The 25,577-nt window shown below is 40.0% G+C and overlaps 1 protein-coding gene and 1 pseudogene across 1 annotated transcript in view; one reads left to right on the plus strand and one right to left on the minus strand.

Annotated features, from left to right (window-relative positions):
* ACP3 (acid phosphatase 3) overlaps positions 1 to 25,351 on the minus strand; it is a 43,860-nt gene extending 18,509 nt beyond the window's left edge. Inside the window, exons 1-7 of the mRNA XM_063115249.1 lie at positions 25,232 to 25,351; positions 14,835 to 14,930; positions 12,090 to 12,176; positions 10,179 to 10,331; positions 5,813 to 5,911; positions 4,225 to 4,317; positions 2,241 to 2,373 (exon numbers count right to left, since the gene is read on the minus strand). Coding sequence (XP_062971319.1) covers positions 2,241 to 2,373; positions 4,225 to 4,317; positions 5,813 to 5,911; positions 10,179 to 10,331; positions 12,090 to 12,176; positions 14,835 to 14,930; positions 25,232 to 25,351 — 781 coding nt within the window. The remainder of the gene's footprint in view (positions 1 to 2,240; positions 2,374 to 4,224; positions 4,318 to 5,812; positions 5,912 to 10,178; positions 10,332 to 12,089; positions 12,177 to 14,834; positions 14,931 to 25,231) is intronic.
* Positions 20,884 to 21,350, plus strand: LOC134390832 (ubiquitin-ribosomal protein eS31 fusion protein-like; annotated as a pseudogene).
* Positions 25,352 to 25,577: the final 226 nt, after the last annotated feature.

Raw genomic sequence — 25,577 nt, forward strand, 5'->3', positions numbered from 1 at the left:
TGACAAATCTCTTTTGTCTAGCCAGATCTCAACAATAGGTTGAGCTTGTGTTTTGGCAGAACCATGCAGGAAACAATTTCCTGGCTTATCAATGGCACTGGACTTCCTCCAGAAAGTGGAACAGTTGGGTTCACATGAATGCCAGCCTTTAGAATCCAAGACTGGAGAATATCTCAGGGAAGGACTCTTACAGACAGAATCTAGTTTAATACCCTCATCAGATGGGGAAACAGACTCAGAAAGGGGAAGTGTCTTCCCCCAAGTGTAATCTTCTAGTAGCCAAGAAGGAAAAAAAAAGAGAAAACATGAGCAAGCTGCTATGATAAACCCCATTTCTTATTCTTATATACAGATCCCTGGATCTGTTATCAGACTTCTGTCAACTCCTGTCTGGTATGATGCCTGTTGGTATTTTATTAAAATGCAGATTCTGATTCAACTGATCTCAGGTGGGACACGGGATTCTGCATTTCCAGTCAGCTGCTAGGTGATGCCAACCTTGCTGGACAATGGATTGCACTTTGAGTAGTGAGGGGCTGGATTCCTGAATCCACCATAACTAAGTTGGGGGAAATAAATCAAGAGTTCCACCTCCACCATTTGATGAGGCTTGGGACTGGGTCATACTGCTGGCACCTGGTGGGCCAGAAATGAGGCCTGGTGCTTATGTGGCCAACAAGGTACCCTCTGCATGTTTTGTTGTTAAGTGCATGAGACTGAGCTGCTTCCTGGGTTCTGCCCTGCCACCCTGCTTGGTAATTTTTCCCAACACACCAGGTTCCCTCTAAGACACCTCTCCCTTCCTCAAGGGCTGGGTCTTTCTGCTCATGCCCTTAATGTGGACTAAGGAGTTGAACATTTCTATCAGGTCTGCCTCCATGCCATGCAATCAGGACTTCTGTAATAGCAGGTCTGCAACATCTTCAGGTCATTAATGGCCACTGTCGTAAATTATTTGTCTCAACCTACTTTGTTCATCTCACATGGATTTGCTGCTGACCATCCTAGTTTCATACCTCATTAGCTGTTCTCCTGGTTACAGCTCACCTGACTCTTTATACCTGATGTACAGCCCTTTTTTTTAGCTTTCATTGGCTCCTCTTCTGGTCACTGATGTGAGTTCTTTCTCTAGTTACGCAGCCCTGAGTGAACATCCTTACAGTCTGGTCCAGCCCCAGTATGCTTTGTCTTTATGCATTCTCTTAGGGTTCTGATGGACTTGTCCTGATTCTGTGGTGATAGGGTCTGGCGATGGCTGGAATCCTGATGTGATTGTACGATTCTCCTCAAAGTGTCTAAAATATATGTGTCAACCTGACTTGGAACATCTCCTGTGGCTTGGACTTTCTTTGTCATATGAACCTGACATAATTGGTATTCTGGTCTTCATCCTTAGTTTTAACACCTAAATTAACCACATCTGAGCCTGATAACCCCATTTGGTGTCTTTGTGTGCCCACCCAGCTGCCCTCACGGGCCTCAGCATCTGTCCCTGCCCTGCCTGGCTTCTTTCTTCCACCCACGTATCCTGATTACAAAGATCCAGCATCCTTCTACCTGGGTCTACTTTCACATGGCAGAGTGTCCTATGCTATGAAGGGCCAATATTAACTGAGAAGGGGCATCACTAAGAAATAAATCTCGACACCCTTCAACACCAACGGGCAAATTCAAGCTGTGTCATAAACTTGTGAATTGCAACCTATATTGCGTAATTAGTCTGCAAAATGTTTTATCAACTTTAAAAATGGTCACCACCCAGGGTTTCAGGAAAACAGGCCATTTTTGTCATACATCCTAATTGAAAAATTTATCCTATAGGACACCAGACACAGTTGATTTTCATGGGGCTCAGACACAAATCCTTGATTCTTTGATCTGGAAGAGATGGAAAGGATCATTTAGCTTTAGTCTACAGCCTTTGTTTTCCACATGGGAAAACTAAGGCCCAGAGTGGGTAATATAGATGACTGTAGTCACACATGATGTTTATTGACAGGGTGTTATGTACCAGGTACTGTTTGTTCTAAGCCTTCTGAACACATACATTCATTTTAATGCTCACTGTCTATGAGGTAGGCATCATTATTACCCCCAGTGTGCAGAATGGAAACTGATACGAGAGTGATTAAGTGAACTGTCTGAGGTCACATAGCAAATTAGTGGTAGGACTGGGACTCAGACCCAGATCATCCAACCACAAATCCAATATGCTCCTCTCATTTGTAAAAAATACTTACCCCCTTGGAGTCTAGATTTCTCTTTCTGCTTGTGAATTCCATAGAGGGACAAGAGGGATAATTCTGATAATTCTCTCAATTTAGTTATGATGTCCTGGGTGGCCCAGGAGGGTAAAGTGAAATTGTGAATACCCTGCAGCAAAGAAAAAGGAAGAAAATGTGTGTGTATTTTTATTTATGATTGTCTTCCTTGTTGATTTTTTTGTCCTCTTTCACCTCACAAGAACTACTGGGGCCAGCCTTTCTGGTCCTGCCATTTCCTTCTAAGAAAACTTCATACTGTGATAAGCAGTGGTATTGATTTTCAGAAGAAAAATTTACAGAAACTAATTTGCCCCTTTCCATCAAGTTTTGGCTTAACTCTGGGTGAATGGGTGATTTGTATTTTACAGATAAGGGTACAGTAGGGCAGGGATGTACTTCATTCCTTCATGAAAGGTTTAGAAATCTTTCTGTGAACCTGGGGGGAAGGTAAAAGCTGACAGAGTTAGATGGTGCCTTCTTAGAAGTTGAATGAGGTGCCCGAGAGGCCAGTCAGGAAAGGCAATATATTTCTGGAGCCTTCAATAATTCACTGACTCTTGGGGAAAGTCTGCACCTTGCACACAGTAGGTACTTGGTAAATATTTGTTAAATGGATGAACCGGCTGCAAGCAGGGCAGGTAGAAAACTTGTGCCAATATTTATTACCCATTGGAGTTGATTAGGAATCCCCCAGGGAAGGGGGGGGGGGAGAGAGAGAGAGAGAGAGAGAGAGAGAGAGAGAGAGAGGGAGAGAGAGAGAGAGAGAGAGAATTCATGTCATGAACGAGGAGACCAAAACAAAGTGACCTACAGAGTAAACAAGCAAGAAGGATGTGGAAAAGATACCACATAACATGGCCCCATTATGGAAAAGCTTAGATCAAACTGTAATAGGAAAGAAAAAAGAAAATCAAGACTGGGGGCCGAGCCCGTGGCGCACTCGGTAGAGTGCTGCGCTGGGAGCGCAGCGACGCTCCCGCCGCGGGTTCGGATCCTATATAAGGATGACCAGTGCACTCACTGGCTGAGAGCCGGTCACGAAAAAACGACAAAAAAAAAAAAAAAAAAAAAGAAAATCAAGACTGGCATTAAAATTTGGGCTCTTGTCTCCATTGAAGAGACTTTCACAAGGCTAACAAATTTTTGTTGAAAAGATTTATCATCAGTCTTTTTCATCAGATGCTGATGATAAAGTGAAAATATTGAGAAAGTTGCATGTGGTTGAGTCAATTAACTTTGTCATGGAGAGGGGCAAGCTTTGTCATCTATTATTGAGATGGGGCCATGAAAGTAATTGCTGCCCCTAGACATTCATGATGATTTCAAAATCAGAAGCAGATATGAGCCAGGTGGGCAGCCAGAATTCTGCCTTGGAATTTACTGAACTGCTTGGGAAATCCAGGAATGGAGAGTACAGCTCTCCTTTTGGCCAGAAGGTGAAGCTTGAGGAGTGAAAAGCATCATGTAGCCTTGAAAAACACAATCCTAATTTATCTAGCTACAAAGGTTATTTCAAATGCAGCGCACAGCAAGAAAGAGGTTCTTTCCTGACAAGCCAATTTCTACAGCTTGGCTTACAGTTGGCTTGCTTATTTCTATATCCAGAAATCAGGCAATTTTTTTCTTCTTTCTGTATAACAACATTGCGTTTTTCATTAAAACTTATGACAGGAGCCCAGCATTCCTGAGTGACTGCAAAATAAATAAGTGACAACATATAGAAGAAAAGCAATTTTGCTTACAATTTTCTACAGGGTGAAAACATAAATAATGGAGATAAAAGAGAAGTCAGGATTTTCAAGTTGATATAAGAAAGTCTTGAATTATGTTTCAATGTTAAAGGAAATATAAGTGATATATCTGTTAAAAAGTGGAAGAAAATGTATTCATCTGCTTGAAAATAGGCAAAAATCATAACATCAGATTGCAAATTAATCTTTTATAATTTTCTTTTTTTTACCTCACAATATAAAGGGTCATAGACTTTACTCCAAATTCCAAACAGGTCCTGGCCATGGAATCCTGAAAGTTTTGGCAAGGATTCTACAAAATCCTGAAACACAGAGAGAAAAAAATATTTCTACACCAGGGTTTCTCCACTTCAGCACTATTGATATTTTGGGCTGGATAATTCTTTGTCATGGAGGCTGCCCTCTGCACTGCAGGGTTGTGAGCAGCATCTAGGCCTCTACCCACTAGATGCCAGCAGCACTCCTAACCTCCCAGTTGTGAGGCCACCAGACAATGCCAAATGTTCCCTGTGAAGCAAACACGCCCCTGTTGAGAATGGCTGTTCTTCACAGAAGAGTGCACCAGAAATATTGGCTATGATAATGCTGACCCAAAGAATTTTACATGCACTAATTGATCATTTCTCATTGTGACATTAAAAATGCAGATAAATGCTGGCTTCCTGCCACATATTCCTGGTTTGTGCTGGAACTGAAGTGCACTGCCTCAAGTTCTTTTTAGAAGTAGGTGAAGTATATCTCACATGTAAATGAGTGTCTGAGTGACAGGGGAAAGCATATCTAAGGCCAAAACATCCCAGAAAAACACAGCAGAAACAGAACCTGGTTTCTGGCTATAAATGTGAAATCTCAATGGAAAGCAAACATTTCTCTAGGCTCTGTATTATTCTTGTATTGTCAAGATAATGAAACCCAAGGTTCAGCTATCTGACTGCTGAAATTGGCAGCAATTTCTGGGAAGTCTTTTAGAAGATATTGCTTATCTGATGAATAAATTTTCTAGGAAGTTATAATTTGCCAATATTAACCCCAACAGATTTCCATAAAATAAATAAACATAATTGTTAAAGAGCTAAAGAAATAATTGTTAAGGATATTTTCTTGCGTGAAAACAAAGAAAACAAAACGAAAAACCCCCGGAGGTGCCCAACCCTGTCAATAGTATACCATTTTTGTGTAACAAAAGGGGAAACTATCATAATACTGTATATTTGTATTTGTTTGTATATGCATAAAGAAACTGGAAGATTACATAAGGAAATAATGCCAGAGGTTACCCGGGGGGTCATGCAGAGACGTTTCACTGTATCCTTTCACATTTTTTTCTGATTTTTTGACTATATGAATGTATTACTGACTCAAAAGATTATTTTTAATAACACAAAGCTTTATATTTAGCTTGTGTATAGTCCCGAAAAAGGGTACTCTGCAAAGTGGAAACAGAAACAAAAATGACTATTCCTTCTGTGGGAAAACAATAGATCCAGCCCCTCAGTGTCTGTAAAGCAGGGGATTTGAGACTTGCATTTAGTCTCACCCAGCCACTCGCTTACACCTGGTTCCTCTCGGGGACATGGGTACCAGATTTGAAAGGGACTGGCTACTCCATGGGTTTGTGGCCCCCCCCACAGGGAAGGGGATCAAGTAGTAATGACTTCCCTCCTTAAATATTCTAACCCATGGCTACAACCAGCCACCCGCAGACTCACTCACCCCACACTTCTCAGAAGCCAGAGCTTCATCCTTTACCTTGGCCCTCACACTCACATACACCACCGCATAATACTGCTTTCTCACCTTATAAGGATGCAGCCTCTTCTGGAATTCCTCCGATTCCAAAGTCTCCCTCTCAAGTTCTTGAAAACGAGGGCAGTTTCTGAAAGGCAGGTATAGCAACTGAGGACAAAAGAAAAATCATAAAGCCTTTGTTAACCAGAAGAACTTCGCCAAAGAAGTTGCAACAATATTTTAGACCTTATTATCCAAGGAGATCTTAATAAAAGATTCAAATGTGTTTTGAGCTGAATTGAAATTCTAAAATTGGGGGGAAAGAGACAAATGGTCTGCAGGTCTCAAAATAGTAGGATATGTACCCAGAACTGAAAACCTTTTTTTTTTCTTCTTCTTTAATGAACTTACCTAAATAGTACTGGGCTGTTGGTAGATATTCACACTTCCTGCTTTTCCATTGTGAATGATAACTTACATTGCTTCCTCCCAACCCTTTTTATTTCTAGCAGTAGCTGCAAATCTGTGATCACATACACATGCGTGCACATGCACACGTGTGGAGAAATGATTTAGAGGTTCTAGAAAGAATCTTAAGAGATCAATTAACCATTCATTGACTTTAGTTCTTGCAAATTTACAGACTGTTAAAATAAGGGTAAATATTAAATATATAGAAAAATATATTTAAAAACCAATTAAAAGAGGACAAAGTGATCATCCCCAAATGAGTCTAGATTGGACACTCTTTGTAGTTTTAACTATAACCTACAGGTTGGTGACTCCTAAGTCCATCTTGCTGCTCTTTCTTTCCATCTGTGGCTAGTCCTTGGCAGATATCACTGTTTGGAGGTTTCTCTTCTCTCTCAAATTTATCATGTACAAAGCTGAACTCAACTTCTTCATTTCTAACCATGTCCTCTCTGTATTCTCTACTTTTTCCAGCAGCAAAATTTATCAACGGCTTCATAGTCTAATCACTTTCGTTTGTCTAATTTCAAAATATATCCAAAACAGACCCCCTTTCTTTACCCAAGCTACAATAATCTGTGTTTCAACTACTGCGAGAGCTTCCTCTTTGGACAACTGGCGTCCCTGCTTGATGCCTTCACAATTCATCCTCCATACAGCAGTTACAATAATTCTTTTTATTTTGATTTTATAAACACTAAGCTTTTTAAAGCATCAGTCAGATCATGTCATTTTGTGGTTCATAACCTTCACTGGTTTCCATCTTACCTGGAATAAAATCCAAACTCACTACCATGGCTCTCAAGAGTCTACATGAGCTGGGGTCTGCCCTCCTTTCCTGTGACTGTCCCTTTCCCTCATGCCTCTCTGGCAGCACTGCGGGCCTTCTTGCTGTCCCCGGAACACACAGGTTTAGGGCTTCTGCATAAACTGTTCCCTACCTGGGACACTCCCCCCACTGACCCCTCCCCTGCTTTTCTAGCCATCCTGTCCCAGCTGCTACCATATGAACTCATTTTATTACTTTCAAGAAAGTCATCACCATCTGAAATTATTTAATTTATTTACTTCTTTATCATCTATGTATTTCCTATAAAATATAAATTCAGTGAGAGCCAGGATCTTGTCTGTCTTGTTCACTGCTGTGTCGTCAATGCCTAGAATAGGGCTTGGCATATTAGTTGCTACTTAGAAAACATTTACAAGTTGCTTCCTGTCTGTCATTTCTGATTCTGTGTGTCATCTATTTTGTCTTGCTTTTCTTCCTCTAATATCTTTTACCATCTAACTTCAGGCCTTCATTTTCTCATTCCTGAATTGCTTCAACAGTTATTCTCTGAGGCTCCAGTGTCTTTTCCTTCCAAGCCACTGCCAGGCAAATGTCTCAAAGCACCACTCATTACATGTGTGTAATACTGAGGAATATATCCAGATTCCATTTATGTCCACTGCTATAAGTTTAAATTTTCCTGCATTGTTTTCAAATTTTTTTAATAGGAGAAATGATATTATTGGGGGAAAAGCACAGGACTTCATTAAAAGGTCTAGGTTTTAATTAATTACTTAACCTTCCTAGATTTTAGCTTTCTCATCCATAATTTGAATCAGGCAGAAAATAAACATCTGTCCAGAATTTTGCAGTTTACAGTGTCTGTTCCATTTCTTTATGAACTTGACTTTCACAAATCCCTAAGAAGAAGTTAGGTGGATACTGTTGTTCCATTTTACAGAAAAGGAATCTGAGTTGTAGAGAGGTTACTCAAGGTGACATATCTGAAGTAGTAGTTGGCTCTCAGATCCAGGTTTTCCAACTGCAAATCCACCATTCTGACATCACACTGCCTTTCTTTCAGCTCAAGTTCCCTTTTGGCTATTAAAGATGGAGTCTCTAATCTGTGCACAACATAGTTATTCTATCTTATTTTCAAAGTTTGTAAGTAGGAACTCTGTGCACAGAAAGACAAGCCCTGTGTATATTCAGTCACAGCCATAGTCCATGATTTGGTGCAGCCTTCCTCTCTTTTCCTCTCCCGTCTCTGAGGTCCAGTTCACATTCTTTCCTTCTCCATGAAGCCTTGAACACCTGTTCTGTGGCAGCTCCATGTGTGTCTCATTCTCTGAATTCCTCTATCATGTACAGCTCATCCTTTAAATCATCGCCCGTTGTCTTATATTGTGTTTTCCAAGTTTCCCATGCTAATCTTCTTTCATCAAACAGATTATAGATTCAGGAAGGAACTCAGCCTCATATTTCTCTACAGCATTTAGCACAGCTCTAGGAATAACCCGGCTTTGATGATTTTGTTAGATTTCTGAATTAATATCAAAGTGAATTTTTTTCACCTTAGCGAATATGTACCTGGAAGCCATAGGTAGATAATCTTGTTTGGTTCTTTCTCCCTCTCCTTGTTTCTCCCTTCCTCTTCTAATAGCACTTGTATTCTCCTCACTGTGTAATTTAATTACTGTCATTCAGGATTAAGGGTTAAATACTGCCTTGATCCACACTGGCCAAATTTGGTGCTGTTATCCAGTCTTTATCTCTGCAGAAGAGACTATGGTAAAAGTAATTTTCTTTTCTTATTGGAAGAAAATATTCACAAACTCTTAAGAGCACTGATAATTATAATACTTCACTCCTGATTCTGTGAAGGAAAGAGATATACATAAATCATCCTGTCTTTTCAGGAAACATCAGAAAAGTGGTCGAAGTAGATTTACCTCGAGTGATGTTGACAGGGTAGGGCTGTTTCTAAAAAGCATTTGGGAAAAATTCTTAAGTCATTAAATGTAGCAATTAAGTCATATTTCTAGGAGTGCTGGCAGGGCAAAAAGAATAACCCACCCCAGAGGTCACTGGGCAAAAATCTGGGTCCAGCCATCGTGTGAGGCTTCAGACATATAGAGATGAGATGTCTGTGATGTGACTGCAGGGAAATTAGGAAAGGATTCCTTGTCCCAAATTATTTCCTTCATATAGACTTAAGTTCCACGCCTGGAAGATTAGTTAGATTTATTACTACTTTTAAAATACCAATTCCTCTGAAAAGGTTAAAGAGTTCCTGGTTAGTCCCACCCTGTGTAAATAGATTTGAGAGTTTCTCTCAAATAGCCCCATTCAGGCAGCTTGGTTTATGGTACTGGTTCTCGAACTCCACTGCCTACTGGAATCATCTAGGGAGATTATTTTAAAAGTACTGATCTCTAGGTCCCACCCTCAGAGATTCTGATTCATTATGGGGAGTGCCCTGGGCAGCAGGATTTTTTAAAACTCCGCAGGTGATTCTAATATGTTGCTGAGTTTGAGACCCACTATTTTACAGGGAAGAAAATTGTTCTGGAATGAGATAGGCCTAGTTTTAATCCCAGAGGTGATGCTTACAAGCTGTGTGGCTTTGGACCAATTTTGTTTGTTATTTAATCTCTCTGAGCACTTATTACTCTTGCTATGAAAGAACAGTAATATTGTCCAGTCAAGGTTGTTAAGAAAGGTAAATATGATGACACATATAAAGTGTTGGACACCAATTACATCCTCAAATCTTTCTTTTTCTCTCTACCTAAGAATGTGAATTTTCATGGGGGAAGAAGTATTTAGTAGGTAGAGAGATCTTTGGATATTCTGGGAAGAGGAGAAAACCGTGGGGTGCCAAAAGCCTGGAAATTGAAGACAGAGCCCTGGGAGACGGGTGCGTGTGTGTGTAAAGATGGAGAGGGGTAAACTGCCAAAAGTTGAAAGAGTGGCAAAACAAAGTGGATGATAAAGATCCAAAAAGAAATTCAGTTCCTGCTCTCTCTTGCCTAGCACTTTTTATGTCCCACATTGTCCTTTGCACCTTTATTTAAGAATCAGTTAAGACTACAGCCCCAGGAGTGTCCAGACTCCCAAATCCACAAGTACTGAGCAGCCTCCTTCCTCCTTCCAGGTCCATGTGGAATCTCCCAGTTTTCCCAGTATACTGACCTGATCTTCAGAAAGAGGGACTGTGTGCACTGGGATGGGCTGCCAGAGTAGGCTGGGATTCCAGATGCTGGTGCCCTCTGGGGGAAACAGGGCTGCAAGCTGTGTCATAGCACTCATTAAGGTCCGGTCAACATCTGTGCTTCTAATATAAACCTAGAATAGGAAAATCAAAGCAGAAACCAACAGAGAGGAAACGTGAGGATTTTTTCTTATTTTACTGTGCAGCTGACAGGGTATTAGAGAAAGAGCAGGACACCCACACTAAAATATTAGCAGATACTGTGGTAACAGCATAGTCATAATATCTGTTACTGAACAAGCAATATTATGAGAATACCATGATACAAAGCAACCTGGTAGGCTTGTAGTTAAATTGACAGATGAGACCAATTAAGCAACGGCCACTTGCCAAACCAAAATATTTACACAGGTGTCCATAAAATCTTGAATCTACTCATATACACAAATTTTTAGGAATAAAATAATTGGATAAAGAAGGGTACATTGGTAAACAAGATGTTTGACTTGTACCAGGGGTCTTCAAAAAGTTCATACAAAATGTGTACTATGAAAAAACTATGCATAGACTGCAAAACTTTTTTGCATCAAAATAAACTCATACTAATTTGTTATAACGTGTCTCAGCAAGATCTAGTTTGAGGCTCTAAGAAGAATAAAACATCAGTTTGAAAAGAGCTCCTATCAGAGCACTATGAATTCTGCTAAAATTGAAGCAAGAACAAACACCAAATTTATGGTGAAGCTTGAGTGGAAGAATAGTGAAATCATCAAGCCTTTACCAAAAATTTATGGGGACAGTGCTTCAAAGAAATCAGCAGTTTACAAATGGATAACCCATTTTAAGAACAGACAAGATGATGTTGAAGATGAGCCTGCAACAGCAGAATACCCACATCAAATTGCAGGGAAAAATTAATCTTGTTTGTGCCCTAATTGAAGAGGACCAACAATTAACAGCAGAAACAACAGCCAATACCATAGACATCTCAACTGGTTCAGCTTACACAGTTCTGACTGAAAATTACAGTTGAGCAAACTTTCCACTTGATGGGTGCCAAAACTGTTGTGCCCAGATCAACTGCAGATAAGAGCAGAGCTTTCAGTGGAAATTTTAAACAAGTGAGATCAAGATCCTGAAGCATTTCTTCGAAGATTTGTAACAGGAGATGAAACACGGCTTCATCTTGAAGTGCAGCCCTGAAGACAAATCACAATCAAAGCCATGGACACCAAGAGTGGAAGTGGTCTGGTCAAAGCAAAAGCAGGCAGGTCAAGAGCAAAGATCATCGCAACAGTTTTTGGGGATGTTCAAGGCATTTTGCTTGTTGACTTTCTGGAGGGCCAAAGAATGATAATGTCTGTTTCCTATGAGAGTGTTTTGAAAAAGTTAGTCACAGCTTTGGCAGAAAACACCTGGGACATCTTCGCCAAAGGGTCCTTCTTCATCATGACAATGCTCTTGCTCATTCCTCTCATTAATCAAGGTCAATTTTGCAAGAGTTTTGATGGGAAATTATTAGGCACCCACCTTACAGTCCTGATTTGGCTCCTTCTGACTTCTGTTTCCTAACCTTAAAAAATCTTTATAGAGCACCCATTTTTTTTTTCACTTAATAATGTAAAAAAGACTGCATTGACATGGTTAAATTTCCAGGACCCTCCATTCTTTACAGATGGTATGATCACTTACAAAAGTGTCTTGACCTTGATAGAACTTGTGAGAAATAAAGTTTATATTTTTTATTTTTATCTTTTTAACTTAATTCTCACAGACTTTTTGAAGTCTTCTTGTATAAGTTCCTTGGAAAACAGGCAGAGCACTTTTACATATGTAGAATTATTTTAATTCTTTTCAGGGTCGAGTTTCCCGCTCTTGGCTCCCCAACTTGCCTGTTCATGTTTATAGGACTCATTCAAGAATCTTCCATATCTTTTCCTTATGTACTTTCCAAGTTCATAATGCTGCTCCATGCCCAGCTGTGGGAAAAAAAATAAAAGCAAAAATTAGTAAAAATAAGTTCTATGAATCACATTATCATAGATATTTGTTTCATCTCCTCTCGTTATATATGTAGAGTGAACACTGGTGTGCTTTAATAGTTCCCCAATAACAGGTATTTAAATTAAAACAAGGAAGGAGAGCTGTAATTATTAGCTACGACTCCCTTACTCCCTGAGAAAACTCATTCATCTTCGTTAGAACTTAACACAGAGACTTGCACGTAGTAAGTGCTTCGTTGACAGCTGGCGATTAATCTGATTTAAGTAAATGGTTCATGTTTGGTGTGGTAGTGGGATCCTTGTCGGTGAAGAATTCAAAGGGACTGGTTGACCACTTGGTGAGGATTTTGTGGAAAAAATTTAATCATCTGATGAGGTTGGACTTGATGAATTTGAAGGTTCCTTTCAACCGCTGGGTGTCAAAGTATGGTCTGTGGATTAGCAGTATTGGCATCACTTGAGAGCATGTTAGAAATCAAATCCTTGGGCTCCACTCTTGACCTACTGATCCAGAATCTTTGGGGATGGAGCTCAGGAATCTATTTTTAACAAGCTCTCCAAGAGCTCCGGATGGACAGTAATCATCGAGATACATTGCATTAACTCAGTGCTCCTCAAGTTTTACTGTACATGAGAAACAAAGCTATCTAGAGATGCTCATTGAAATGTCTCCAAAACCAATCGGCCTTAATCTCTTAAGGTGCAGATTCTTCAGACTTTCCCCCAGAGACTCCAGCTTATTAAGTTGTGAGAGGAGCTCTGGAATCTGCATTTTTAACAAGTACCCCAAGTGATTCAGATGCAGGTAGCAAAGAACCATGCTTTGAGAAATGCCGCATTCAAGTTTGTAATTCAGAGCCTTGCCAGAGCTTCAGGAGTCAGAGAAAATGTGGTCACTATGTGTTTTGGTGGCTGGATGGTATGGGGATCTAAACCCTTGACCTTGGTGTTACAAGGCTGTGCTCCAATCAACGGAGCCAACTGGCCAGCCCCAAATGTGGTCACTGTGGCTGCTGCTTGGTTCTGCTTGCTCATATGCTTGTCACTCTTGGCCATCATTATCATCACCTCCCCTCCAGGATGGGGATGAAAGTGAGAAGGGAACAATGTACCATGGCCTGGGTAGCTGAAAAATCAGGTATTTTGGGTCTAATTGTGTTCTAATTTACAACCCACTTTTGAGGAAATAGTTATCTTCTCTACAGAGCAGTGATTTGCAAACTTCAGGGTTCACAGAAACAACTAGAAGGCTCACTAAAACACAGATTACTGGGATTTAATGCCAGAGTTTCTGGTTCACTGGTATAGGGTGGAGCCCAAGAATTTACATTTCTGACAAGTTCCCAGGTGATGGTGATGCTGCTCGTCCAGGAACCACACTTTGAGAACCACTGGTCTAGAGCGCCATCACCTCGTCATTATGTAGAAGCACCTTGCCAAGGGCAGGAATTTGAACTTTAGAGCCCTGTTACTTCAAGAGTGGTCCATTACCAGTACCGTTGTCATCACCTGGGAATATGTTAGACATGCAGAATCTCATGTCTCACATCAAACCTGCTGAATAAGAATCTACATTTTAACAAGATCCCTAAGTGATTTATTTGCGCATGGAAGCTTGAGAAGCACTGCTCTAGGAGAATCTGATGCCTAGTCGAGAGATTCCCATATGAAGAACATAGATCCCACAGACTGGAAGAATCTTTTGGTCTTACTGGAAAAGCACAGTAAGGGAATAGGAGACTCTACAGAGCCGTAGGTATTAAGAAGCAAACCTGAATTTGTGTAATCCTTTTCTCATTCAAAGAGCCAGAAGATGGGTAGGCTATGATGGGGAGAGCTCTGACCTGGGAACCACGCTGGCCTCAAATAGCTTCTCTGAATTTTCTCCTCTATGAAACATAGCAGATGAGTAAAGACAGTAGTTCCCAGCCTTGGCTGCACATTAGAGCGAACTGATAACTGAGGTGCTTTTGACAATCCCAATGCACAGTTCACACCCTAGGCCAACTAAATAAGAACTTCCCAGGCATACATCAATGTTTTTTAAGCTTCTCCAGATAATTCCAATGTTTAGGCAAAATTAAGGCTCATTACTTTTGGAGACATTCAACTGTAAACATTCTGTGATGTTTTCTTAATGTATTTAAGCAGTGCTTTTGTCAGGCCAGAAAAAATGCACCTGGCCTATGGCTACAAACAGAAGATCCATCCACTCTGACAAGCGAAGTGTCGTAGGGCCCTGGAACAGTGACTGAAGATGCTGTTGCTCCTTAGTTCACCTTCTCCTTAGATGCCCTTTAGGAAGTAGGGCTCTCTGTGTTTAACTGACCGCTTGTAAGGAAGGCGCAATCCCAATATATCCAGCCAACAAGCACTCACATTCTGATATCAGCACTTCCAGAAGAATCATGTTTCCCCAGCTCTGCTGGTTCAGCTTATTGACTACAAGACTATTTTTCACTTTCTCGGGTGGAGCCTGAGAAGCTCAGGGGCTGGCTTGTAAGTGCCTCTTGGTTTCTAAGCTCATATATTCTGTTGTACATGGACATCTTGTATGCTATATCAAAACAGATGAATCTGTTCACATTTCCCCTTGAGACTAATCAACAACCTTTAACCGAAAACCCAACCAACCTGGGTGAGTTGGCCAAATCCTTGTGGCCATGAAGATTCCTTAATGGGGTCATTAGGAAAGGTTTCAATGGGACTTCGGTCTCCATGACGAAACACCTGAAAATAAATGTGAAGTAGTAATGTTATAAATTTCACATGGGTGTTTTGCTTCTGTTCATTATAATAGATTTTCTTCTAAACCACTTATTCTCAACCTTGACTGCCTACTGGAATCACCTGAGGGGTTTTATAAAATTCTAAGGACTGGGTTTCACCCCTGGTGATTTTGGTTTAATTAGTCAAAGGTACATCCAGGGCATCACGTTTGCCCAACCCTCCATGGTGTGTAGAATCCTTTCTCCTGCAATCTCTTTTAATTCTTACAACCCCCCTGTGAGAACAGGTTGGCTCTATTGCTGTATTGAGCAAATAAGGAAACTGAGGCTCAGAGAGTTTGAGTAAACTGTCCAGGTTTCCCAATTCTTATGATTGCTAGCTTGCTGTTTTTCCCACCACATTACATTCACTTCATCCTTTTAAATCACAGACAACTTTTTATAAAAAGAACCATGGTTTGGTACCCCCATGAATGACCCTGCTCCATATAACCTGCTAAACAGATTTGGTGTGTGGCTTAGAGTGTGGAGGCCCTGGTGAGTGCAGCAGGGGACATGTCTAGTCCCTCTATCCACATAGCAGTCACATGCTGTTTTACAAAATGTCAGTCAGAACATGTCACTTGATTGCTTAGAATACTCTAATGTCCTCTCATCATATTAAACAGTCTTTTGTGGAAAAATTTAAAGATGTACAAAAGTAGAAATTTTTATAATGATCCACTATGAGTCCACCATTGGCTCAAACAATTATCAACTTGTGTGTGGCTAGTCTTGTTTCATGTATACCCTCATCATTGCTAGACATTATATCACGCTCCACTGCTCTTTGCATAAATTCAAAGTCCTTACAAGGGCCCCTCCCTGCCTCGATGTCCTCACTTTACGTTCTTGCTAAAAATGCTTATCTACATGGGCCCTTTTGCTGTTCCATCAAATATATTAAGTTTGCTCTAGCCTCAGGGCCTTTGCCCTTGATGTTATGTCTGCCTGGAATGTCTTATTTCTGCTTTTTCCCCTGAACACACATACTCACTAAATTCAGGTCTGTCCTGAATAATATGACCTCTGCAGAGAGACCTTCCCTGACCATCCATTATAAAGTAATACTGCTCAATCTCTATCTCACGTCACTGTTTTATTTTTAGTAAATATTCCAGATAGTTTCTTATTTTTTACTTTTAAAAAAAATATCTGGCTCTCCTTCTGTATTAGTCCGTTTTCTGTTGCTTATGACAGAATACCTGAAACTGAGTACCTGATAAAGAAATGAAATTTATTTCTTACAGTTTTGGAGGCTAGGAAGTCCAAGGTTCAGGGAACAGATCTGGTGAGGGCTGTCTTCTTAGTGGGAACTCTACAGAGTCCTGTGGTGACCAGGGTATCATATGACGAGAATGGCAAGAGCTCTTTAATGTGCCCACTTGCTCTCCTTATAAAATCACCAGTCTATTCCTTGATAATTCATTAACCCACTAACCCATTACTCCATAATGAATTAATTCATTCATGAGGGCACAATCCTCATGATCCAATCATCCCTTAAAGACCCTGCTGCGGATTGATTGAATTGTGTCCCCCAAAGTTCATATCTGAGAAGCTCAATTTCCGCTGTAACTGTTGAGCGTGGAAAATTCTAGTACGGCAATTGAAAGGTGGGGCTTTGAAGATGTGATTAGATTGTAGGATCATGCTGTAGTGAATGGATTAATAATGATGGTCAGTGGCATGGTTCTGAGGACTTTAAAAGAAGAGCACAAGAGGTTAGTCTCTCTCTCTGCTTCACCATTTTCTGCCATGTGAGACCCCTGCATTGCTGTAAAGCCACCACCAAAGACCCTCACCAGATGTGTTCTCTGGACTTTGGACTTCCCAGCCTCTGAACCATAAGCAATAAATTTTGTTTCTTTATAAATTACCCAGTTCCAGGTATTTTGTTATAAGCAACAGAATGGACTAATACAGACCCTATCTTTCACATACCATAATTGGATTTCCCATCTCTTAACACTGTTACAATGGGGATCAAGTTTCCAACACATGAACTTTAGGGGGACACAGTCAACCCACAGCACCTTCACACCATAAACTTCTTGAAAGCAGGATCCTTGCTGTCATGGGCACTTCTATATCCTCCAAGCAGTGCCTGGAACATAGTAATACACACACAAAAACGTCTGTTTGGCTGATTCAATGAATCTTGGATAAGGTCTAATTTCTTCAGGTATATTATTGTTTTCTTTCCAGTCTTCTAATTTCATAAGAGCTTTGAATACTCTTATTTATGAGCTAGATGTGCCATGTGTGCTATTTTTTCCTCCTTCTTTTCATTCCCTCATCTTTCCCTCTATCTCCTCCATTTGTGCCTTTGCTTCTAAAAGAGTGAATCTGCCCCTGGACTAGACTGGAGTCTCATAAACCATCATGATGTCCTTTTTTTGGAAGTCAAGACACATTATAAAACTTTGGGATAATTCTGGAAATCCTAAAAGAGATCTTGGCTCTTGACATTAAATTCCTCTCCCTGTTTTATTAGGGTATACTCTAAGTTGTGAAAATCTCTTGATGCACAAAGATTGCCATGAATAGAAGCCTATTTTATTTTCTTCTTTAGGAACTGAGAAATAAATTTATTAGTAAAGAAGATTAAAAGGGCAGAAATGAATGAGTTGTGTAAATGAACACTACTTCAGAGGTAAGAAGGAAAGCCAACTGACTATGAAGGGAATCAGTGTGCGAACATGTCCTGCACTTGCCGGGAGGAAGCCAGGACAAGACTAACAAGACTTTTATCCAGGGCCCATGAAGAACGCAGAGGCACACAGGACAGGAAGTGGTGAAACTGTGCATTATATTGTGTAGAAGCTGGATGATATCTCAGAAAAGGTCTGGCTTTCCAGTCTGTTGGATTTGGATTCAAACCCCTGATTTATCAATGACTAGCTGGGTGACCCCAGGAAAATGACTTAACTTGAAGTTCTGCATGCCTCAATTTCCCTCTCTGTAAAACAAGAAAATTATTATTTACCATGCAGGGACACAGTGAGAATTAGGTGTGTTTTGTATGTAAAGCCATCAGTACAGTATTGAGCACACTGTTGTTTCGTTGCTGTTATTATATTATTCAGACATTTAGCTTAGCTACCCTAGAGACTTCCTTTCCTGCTGGCAATAGTTTGCAGCATATAGGGCATTGAGCACTATCTATTGTGCAAAGGGAAACATAGTCCTCTTCTTCAAGAAACACCTCTATTAATTTTTAATCTCCTCCTACTTTTATTTTCTGACTGAGAGGAAGAATTAATTATTCGTTTGGATTTAGAACACTTTGAAAGCTTCAAGTGCCTGTAGTGGCAACCTGGTTGGCTGAAATGTCTTTATTTGGATTGTTTTGTTTTGTTTGTTTATTTTTGGCAGCTGGCCAGTACAGAGATCTGAACCCTTGACCTTGGTGTTACAATGTGGCACTTTAACCAACTGAGCTAACTGGCCAGCCTTGGCTGAAATGTCTTGAGCCATATATAAGTTCCCTGATCAGTTCCCTACCCTGAAAATTTGCAAAATGCATTGGTATAAAACTGGGGAGAAGCTCATGTAAGCAAACTGAACTGACCTCCTACTTGGCCCAGCACCAACACTCAGTGCATAGTGGTCTCCCCTGCAAATGTCTTCGAAGAACCCCCAGGTCTTCATACATAGCTTTGCTGTTTCTTGGCTCTGGTGATTAGGGAGCCATACCGCAAAGAGAAAGATTGTAGGGCTGTCTAGGAACTGAGGCAGGAGACCAGTTTTTGTTTTCCAGTGGAGAGTTTTATCTGGTATATCTTTTTATAAGCCAATTCAGAAGTTCTAGATGTGCCAGCAGAACAGTTACATCTTAGGTCCCCAGTACCCAGTATACCAAGGGTAAGTTTCTGCTCCTTTTTTATTACTGTTATGTAATATCAAGATAATATTATATGCCTTATGGGTAATTTTGGGGGTTCAAAACACAAAAAAGTAAAGAGCCTGATATTTGGTGGATGCTCACAATCTGGTAGCTATATTTGCAATTCTTATTTAATAGAAGTGAAGAAAAGGTTTACAGGTCTTGAGAAGTTCATGCCTGTATTCCAAGGTACTGCTCAAACATGAGCAATGAAGATGAAGGCAAATAAAAGGGCAGTAGTCAGAGTCCATTCTAGCCAAAAGTTACAAAGGGAAGAACCAGTAAATCAATGGATCAGGAAGTCAAAGAGTAAAATCTTTTTATCTCTTGGAGTCACATTTTGAATGTATACTTGTCCAGTTTTTATTGGTCCAAGTGTCCAACATCGGGAAGAGAACTTAAAAGAGATGTGTAAATACTTCATCTTTCTGAGGATAAATTTTAAAAGCTGGCATTTTAATTAACTGCTTTATAATGTGAACATTATAAAACACACATGGGGTAGTTGTGTTAGTTTATGTACATTAATTATAGTTACATTGTTTTGGGCATTTATCAGAGATGATTATGAGTACTTTTTATGTATTAACTCAATTAAGCTTCACAACTCTATGAAGTACTATTATCCCCATTTTACTGATGAAGAAACTGAGGCACAGATAGGTTAAGTTACTCATCCAAAATCACACAACTAATAAGGGGTTGGGCTGGCATTCAAACCTAGGTGGTCTGGTTCTTGAGCCTGCACTCTTAACCACTGTGCTATATTGTATCATGTAGTACAAAATATTATAAATTTCTTCGATATTTATACCTCACATTCCTTTTAAGAATGTCAAATGTTTAATCTTTTTATGTATCCTGTCTCTGTGGCATTATTGTTTTTCCAGTAACCCAAATTAGAAAATGCAGGGTTGTCTTGGTTTCTCTCTCTTCTTTAGTTCACATTTGATCTGCAGGGATTCTGCCTTCACAATTAAAAAAAAATTATCCCTTCTTTTTCAATTCTGCTGCTCTCTGATCCAGCCCAGGTCTTCATTATGCTTTTTCTGAACTGTGGCCCCTCTCTGTTCTCACCTCCAGCCTCTCTCCTCCTGAAGCCATACTTGACACACAAACGTGTATCTCCCCCAAGAGAAAATAAGTAAGAATTGACAGGTGGGGACGACCCGAGTATGAACAAGCTAAGTACTTAGTCTAAGGTTCTAGTAAAGACAATAACTATCTAATATCTCCATTCTCCTTTCTTTGTTCTCTTCAAATTAAACACATGCCCCTACTAAATGCATAAGCTCAGGAATCAGGAAGGATCACCTAGGAACTTGAGAACATCATGCTAAGTAAAATAAGCCAGTCACAACTACTGTACGATTCCACTCATATGAGGCACGTAGTCAGATTCATAGAGGCAGAAGGTAGAATGGTGGTTGCCAGGGGCTGGGGGGAGGGGAAAATGAGGAGCTATTGTTTAATGGGAATGGATTTTCAGTTTTGCGGGATGAAAAAGGGTTCTGGAAATGGATAGTGCTGATGGCAGCAAAACGACATAAATGAACTTAGACACTTAAAGTCATTGAACTGTTCACTTACAAATGGTTAAGATGGTAAATTTTATGTTATGGATATTTTGCCACAATTAAAGCAAAAGAATAATTAAGGAGAATCTAGCTTTTACTCCAAAACTTGGAAAGCTTCTGTTTTAGACTAACTCCCAGCAGTACCTTACATTTATATCATGGTTTACACTTTCATATGTATATCATGTCATTTGCTACTAAGACAACTCTGTGAAGTAGAAAGCATAGCTGTAATCATTATCCCCAACTTTAAGTTTGAGGGAACCTGAAACTCAGCTGGATCCCAAACCTGGCCCGTGATCCCAAACCTGGTCAATGATGCTGGAACTTGAATTCATGAAAGTTCAATGCTTTCCTAGGTGTGACCTTCAACTTTTATTCTAGCAAACAGCATTCAAAAATTAATAACAGCTTTCTGATCTGCCATCCATGGTGGCACCAACACTAAGATGCAGATTTTTCTAAAAACCCTTAAGGGGAAGACCATCACTCTCTAGGTTGCACCCCTGGATACAATAGAAATTGGAAAGGCCGAGATTCAACATAAGGAAGGGATTCCTCGTGATCAGCAGACTGACCGTGGCTGGCAAGCAACTAGAAAACAGATGGGGTTTGTCTGAATACAGCATTCGATAAGAGTCCACTCCTCAGCTTGTGTTGAGACTTCGTGGTGGTGCTCAGAAAAGGAACAAGCTTTACGTCACTCCCAAGAAGAATAAGCGTAAGAGAAAGAAGGTTAAGCTGGCTTTTTTTGAAATACCATTAGGTGGATGAGAAAGGCAAAATTAGTCACCTTCATCAGGAGTGCCCTTCAGATGAACGTGGTGCTGGGGTGTTCATGGCAAGCCACTTTGACAGATATCATTGTGGCAAATGTTATCTGACTTACTGCTTCAACAAACCAGAGGAAAATTAATTGTGCATGAGTTAATAAAAGACATAAACTAACCAAAAAAAAGAAAGAAGGAAAGAAAGTAAATGAATAACAGAATTGGACTGCCAGCCTGAGGAGTAGGAATAAGGAAGAATCTGTAGGTCTGCTGACCCTGGAAGTTACCTGTCCCAGTGTAGAGACAATGTGCCTGAGATCTGGAGGCTATCTGCATCAAGGGTATCCTAAACTTGGGTAGGAGTTCTGCATGAAAAAGGTCAACCACGAAGAATAATAAGAGCTTCTACCTTGTGACGCATTCATCCCTTTCGTTGTAAAACCCAGGTGGAATAAGATGGAATTTTTCTCTGTCTTAGATCACTTAAACTTGTGGTTTTTCTCTGGCTTAGAGGAGAGAGAATGCTCTAAAATGTCATTTCCCTATTTCTGGATAGTATAATATGATGCAAGAAAATACTTAAAAAGTAAAGTGGGTGTGTGTGGGAAATGATTGGGCATATATGAGAACCAAGATTTGCCATGAATGATAATTATTGAGACTGGTTGATGGGTAATTCAGGATTCACCATGCTTACTACTCTCTTTATATAAAGTTAAAAATAGCAATTCTCTAAGTGTTTTCTGTAGGACACTCTGGGAAAAGAAAAAGGGGAGGGAGATGCTGTGATCAAAGTTTAGGAAATACAATTTTACTACATCTCTTCTTTGAAAGCCACAGTACAAATTAGCATAGTGAAGACACTGAGAAGCAGTAAATTAAAGAGACCCTTTAATACAGTTTAACCCATCTTCTGTTCCCAAACCTGACGACTATTGAAACCCATTTTTCCCCATGCAACACCTGTTAGCAACTTCAGATGAAGATTCCGTGAGACAGCTTTTGATTGATCTGTTTTAAACGATCGTGTTGTGACTGTTTATGAGAGAGAACAAGAACCAAAGAGTTTCCTGCTCTTTCTGCCAGTGTTGGAGCTAGCGGGACTGAAGCCATGTTGGGACCTAAAACCACACATGTTGTAGGCAAATTTAAAAATTTTCTTGGCATGCATTTCTCTGAGTTCCCTCTTTTCCCATGGTTATTTGATATTTTGAAGTTGGCTATGGGACGAGATTATTGATATGAATGTAGTTTTCCAGCCAGCCTGAAGTTGCAGACTCACATATATTACCCATACCCTGACATAAAGATGGGAGCAGAAACCAGATGGAGTCTTGGTGAGACTTTGCACCTGAGACCTTGAATGAAGCCTTCACTGCTCATGTGCCCCTCTTTCCTGCTTTTCATTTTCCACATTCCATTCCCTCAAACCCCTCTTTAAAAACCGCTCAGTAAACCTGAGTCTTTGAGATGGCTTTAGCCTGGTCATTGTCCTTCAGGTTTATTGGGGAGATGTGTATACGTAACATCACTCCTCAGGTCACTGGTATTCCTGAATAAAAGCTGACTTCCATTTTCACCAACATTTGGCTTTTGGGTTGTTTGGTTTTTTTTGTCTGGGGGCAGGCAGCCAGACCTGTGAATTCGATATCAATTTTGGGGAGCCTCAGCCAGGAGCTGAGTGTGCTTGGTAACACAAAGAAAAGCTTTTCAAAATTGGGAAAGATCTATTTTTCTTGGATCACAGAGGAAAAGGAGGAAACTACCTGCTGATCCTGAGTCAAGCTAATATAGCAAACCTTACAGGGGAATCTTAGACCAGCTCCATGTGCTAGATCATACACACACAGCAGGAACAGACTATGTCTAGTGACTTAGGGCATGGCCTCTGGGGTCAGACAGCCTGGGTTCAGATCCTGTCTTCACCACTCCAGCTGTGTGACCATAGGCAAGTTGCTGAACCTCTTTGTGCCTCAATTTTTTCATCTATGAAACAGGGATAATAAGTCTTATAAAACCTTGTAGAACGGTTGCCAGATTTAGCAAATAAAAATACAGTATGCCCAAGTATTGCATAGGACATACTTATACTGAAAAATTATTCACCGTTGATCTGAAATTCAAATTCAATTGGTCATCCTGTGTTTTATCTAGCAACCCTACTTAAGAGGGTTGTGAAGAGGATTATGTGACATAATCCATATTGAACTCTCAGAACAGTGCCTGGTATATGATAAGCACTCAATTAACTATTGGTTATTATCATTAATATTATAATTTTAATCAGGGGCATCCTTCTTTTATTCTGGTTCTCTTAATAATTTTCTAAGAATTTACCTGGGTATATAATTTAAACATTTATAGTCAAATATTCTCTTTAATCAATAAAACGAAGAAAGGATTATCTTCTGGCTTAAGTCCTTACATAGAAGTTTTTTTGTAAGGGCCAAAATTGATGCATTAAGTTGCCTTTCATCTATTTTAATGGAAGGAAGCCATGGTAGGAAAAATAGTTGACATCAACCCTGTGCTACATTTGTTAATTTTTAGTTCCAAGAGAGCTACATTTGTGTTTTGGTTTTCCTTAGGGAAGAATTAATTTGTAGCTCCTGAATATATATTTATCAGGAGTGGAGAGGGGCAAAGGAAACTCACAGCGATCTGGTAGCCTGGACTGAAAGTAAAACATGGAGGAGAAAATCCTCTACATGTAGTTAACAGAGAGTTCAAGGAGGATTGCCACTCAACCAGCTGGTCACAGGTTTACAGTGTGACAAGAAAGGCAGGATGCAGTGTAATTCCTACAGTCCCTACACTTGTTTAGCACATGCATTAAAGTAAAATCACTAATATAAGTAAAAGTCATGAGTTTTCCTACAGAAGGTACATGGTATTAACCTTTTTTCAGCACAGAAGTCTGACAGCTGGTTAATCGTATGCGAATAAATTGATAACGTGTTTCTCTGATTTACTCTCTATCATTGTTGACTCATGACCTAGTGAAGATTTACTGGACTACAGATCATGATTTACATAAACATACTGTTATCAGATTTTCTGTAGAAAATAAAGAGAGTTCCAAATATATCACATGGAGAAAACAGGAACTTCATGTTTAAGTTTTAAGTAAAGGATGACCTTCCAAATTATAAAAATAATTTTTGAATATTCTTACAGAGAGAAAATGTACTTATTTATCAGCCCACTCTCACTATATCAAACAAAAAATGTGGGGAATAAGAAGAGGGTGAGAATCTGTGAAAGACAAGGGAGGCTTAGAGGCAGAGAGAGAGTGTGAAAGAGAGAGTAAAGAGAAATAGATACAGAGACAGAAAATCAAAGACTCCCACAGAACATGGTAAATCCCCTTTGCTTTGCAAACCCTCTTTCCATCTATTTTTCAACAATGCCAACAGTTTATTTTCTTTCCCTGACATCATGTATTCGCTACCCCTCCTTTCTTTTCATAACTTGTTACACATACTATGGTTGGGAAAAAACGTAATTTCAATGTTTAACTAAATCCATATATCAGGAAGTCATCCTAACTCTGATTTTAATTTTGCTTTTATGCTTCATAAGCTGCTGACAAATATTTATTCCAATTTACTGATATCAAAAGGGGAAGGGACTACTTAATTCAGAAAATTATTGTTTATTGGTTTGCAAACAAATAATCATTACATTGAATGAAACTAGTTGAGCTCCTGGTATGTAAACAGTGCCAGCTCCTGTGACTGTCAAAAGGAACCTGAATTCAAGGTAGCTGTAGAGTAAGTAAATAAATAACATAAGCCAAGGCAAAACAAAACAAAACACACACAGACAAACACAAAACCTTTTTGCTAGGACACGTTAGGTCTTCATTAAGAGGAACTTGCAAAACTTGATTATTCACTTTCTGAGTTTGAACAGAGCCTGGTCTCCCAGAGACAACACAAGGGTAAAATGAAACCTGACACTTGGCTTTTCAGACCTTGCTGGTAACACAGTTTTAAGGGAAAAGCAATGAGAAAGGTCTACTTACCAATGTCACGAACTTCAACTCCTTGGCTAGCACACCTCGGTCTAGCCAGAAGGAAAGCAGAAGAAAGAAGGCAAGGCTCAGGCTTGCTGCCCTGGCCATGAGGCAGGGGGGAGCTCTCATGTTGGGGAGAGCTGTTTCTGGCAGTAGTTAGGAGGTGCTGCTTCCACTTCAAAAGCCTTCAGAGGGGAAGCTATTTAACCACGGGATTGAAAGGGAAGGAGGAGCCACACTCATAAATAGTAAAATTTCTAGGAAGCTTGGGGCGGGGTTAGGCATGTAATAATGTCATATAATTTTTGAGCTGGGAGTTAGAGATCACTGTCTCCTGGATTTAGGTGAGGACACT

Source organism: Cynocephalus volans, chromosome 11, assembly GCF_027409185.1.
Source record: "Cynocephalus volans isolate mCynVol1 chromosome 11, mCynVol1.pri, whole genome shotgun sequence".
In the NCBI taxonomy this organism is placed as follows: Eukaryota; Metazoa; Chordata; class Mammalia; order Dermoptera; family Cynocephalidae; genus Cynocephalus; species Cynocephalus volans.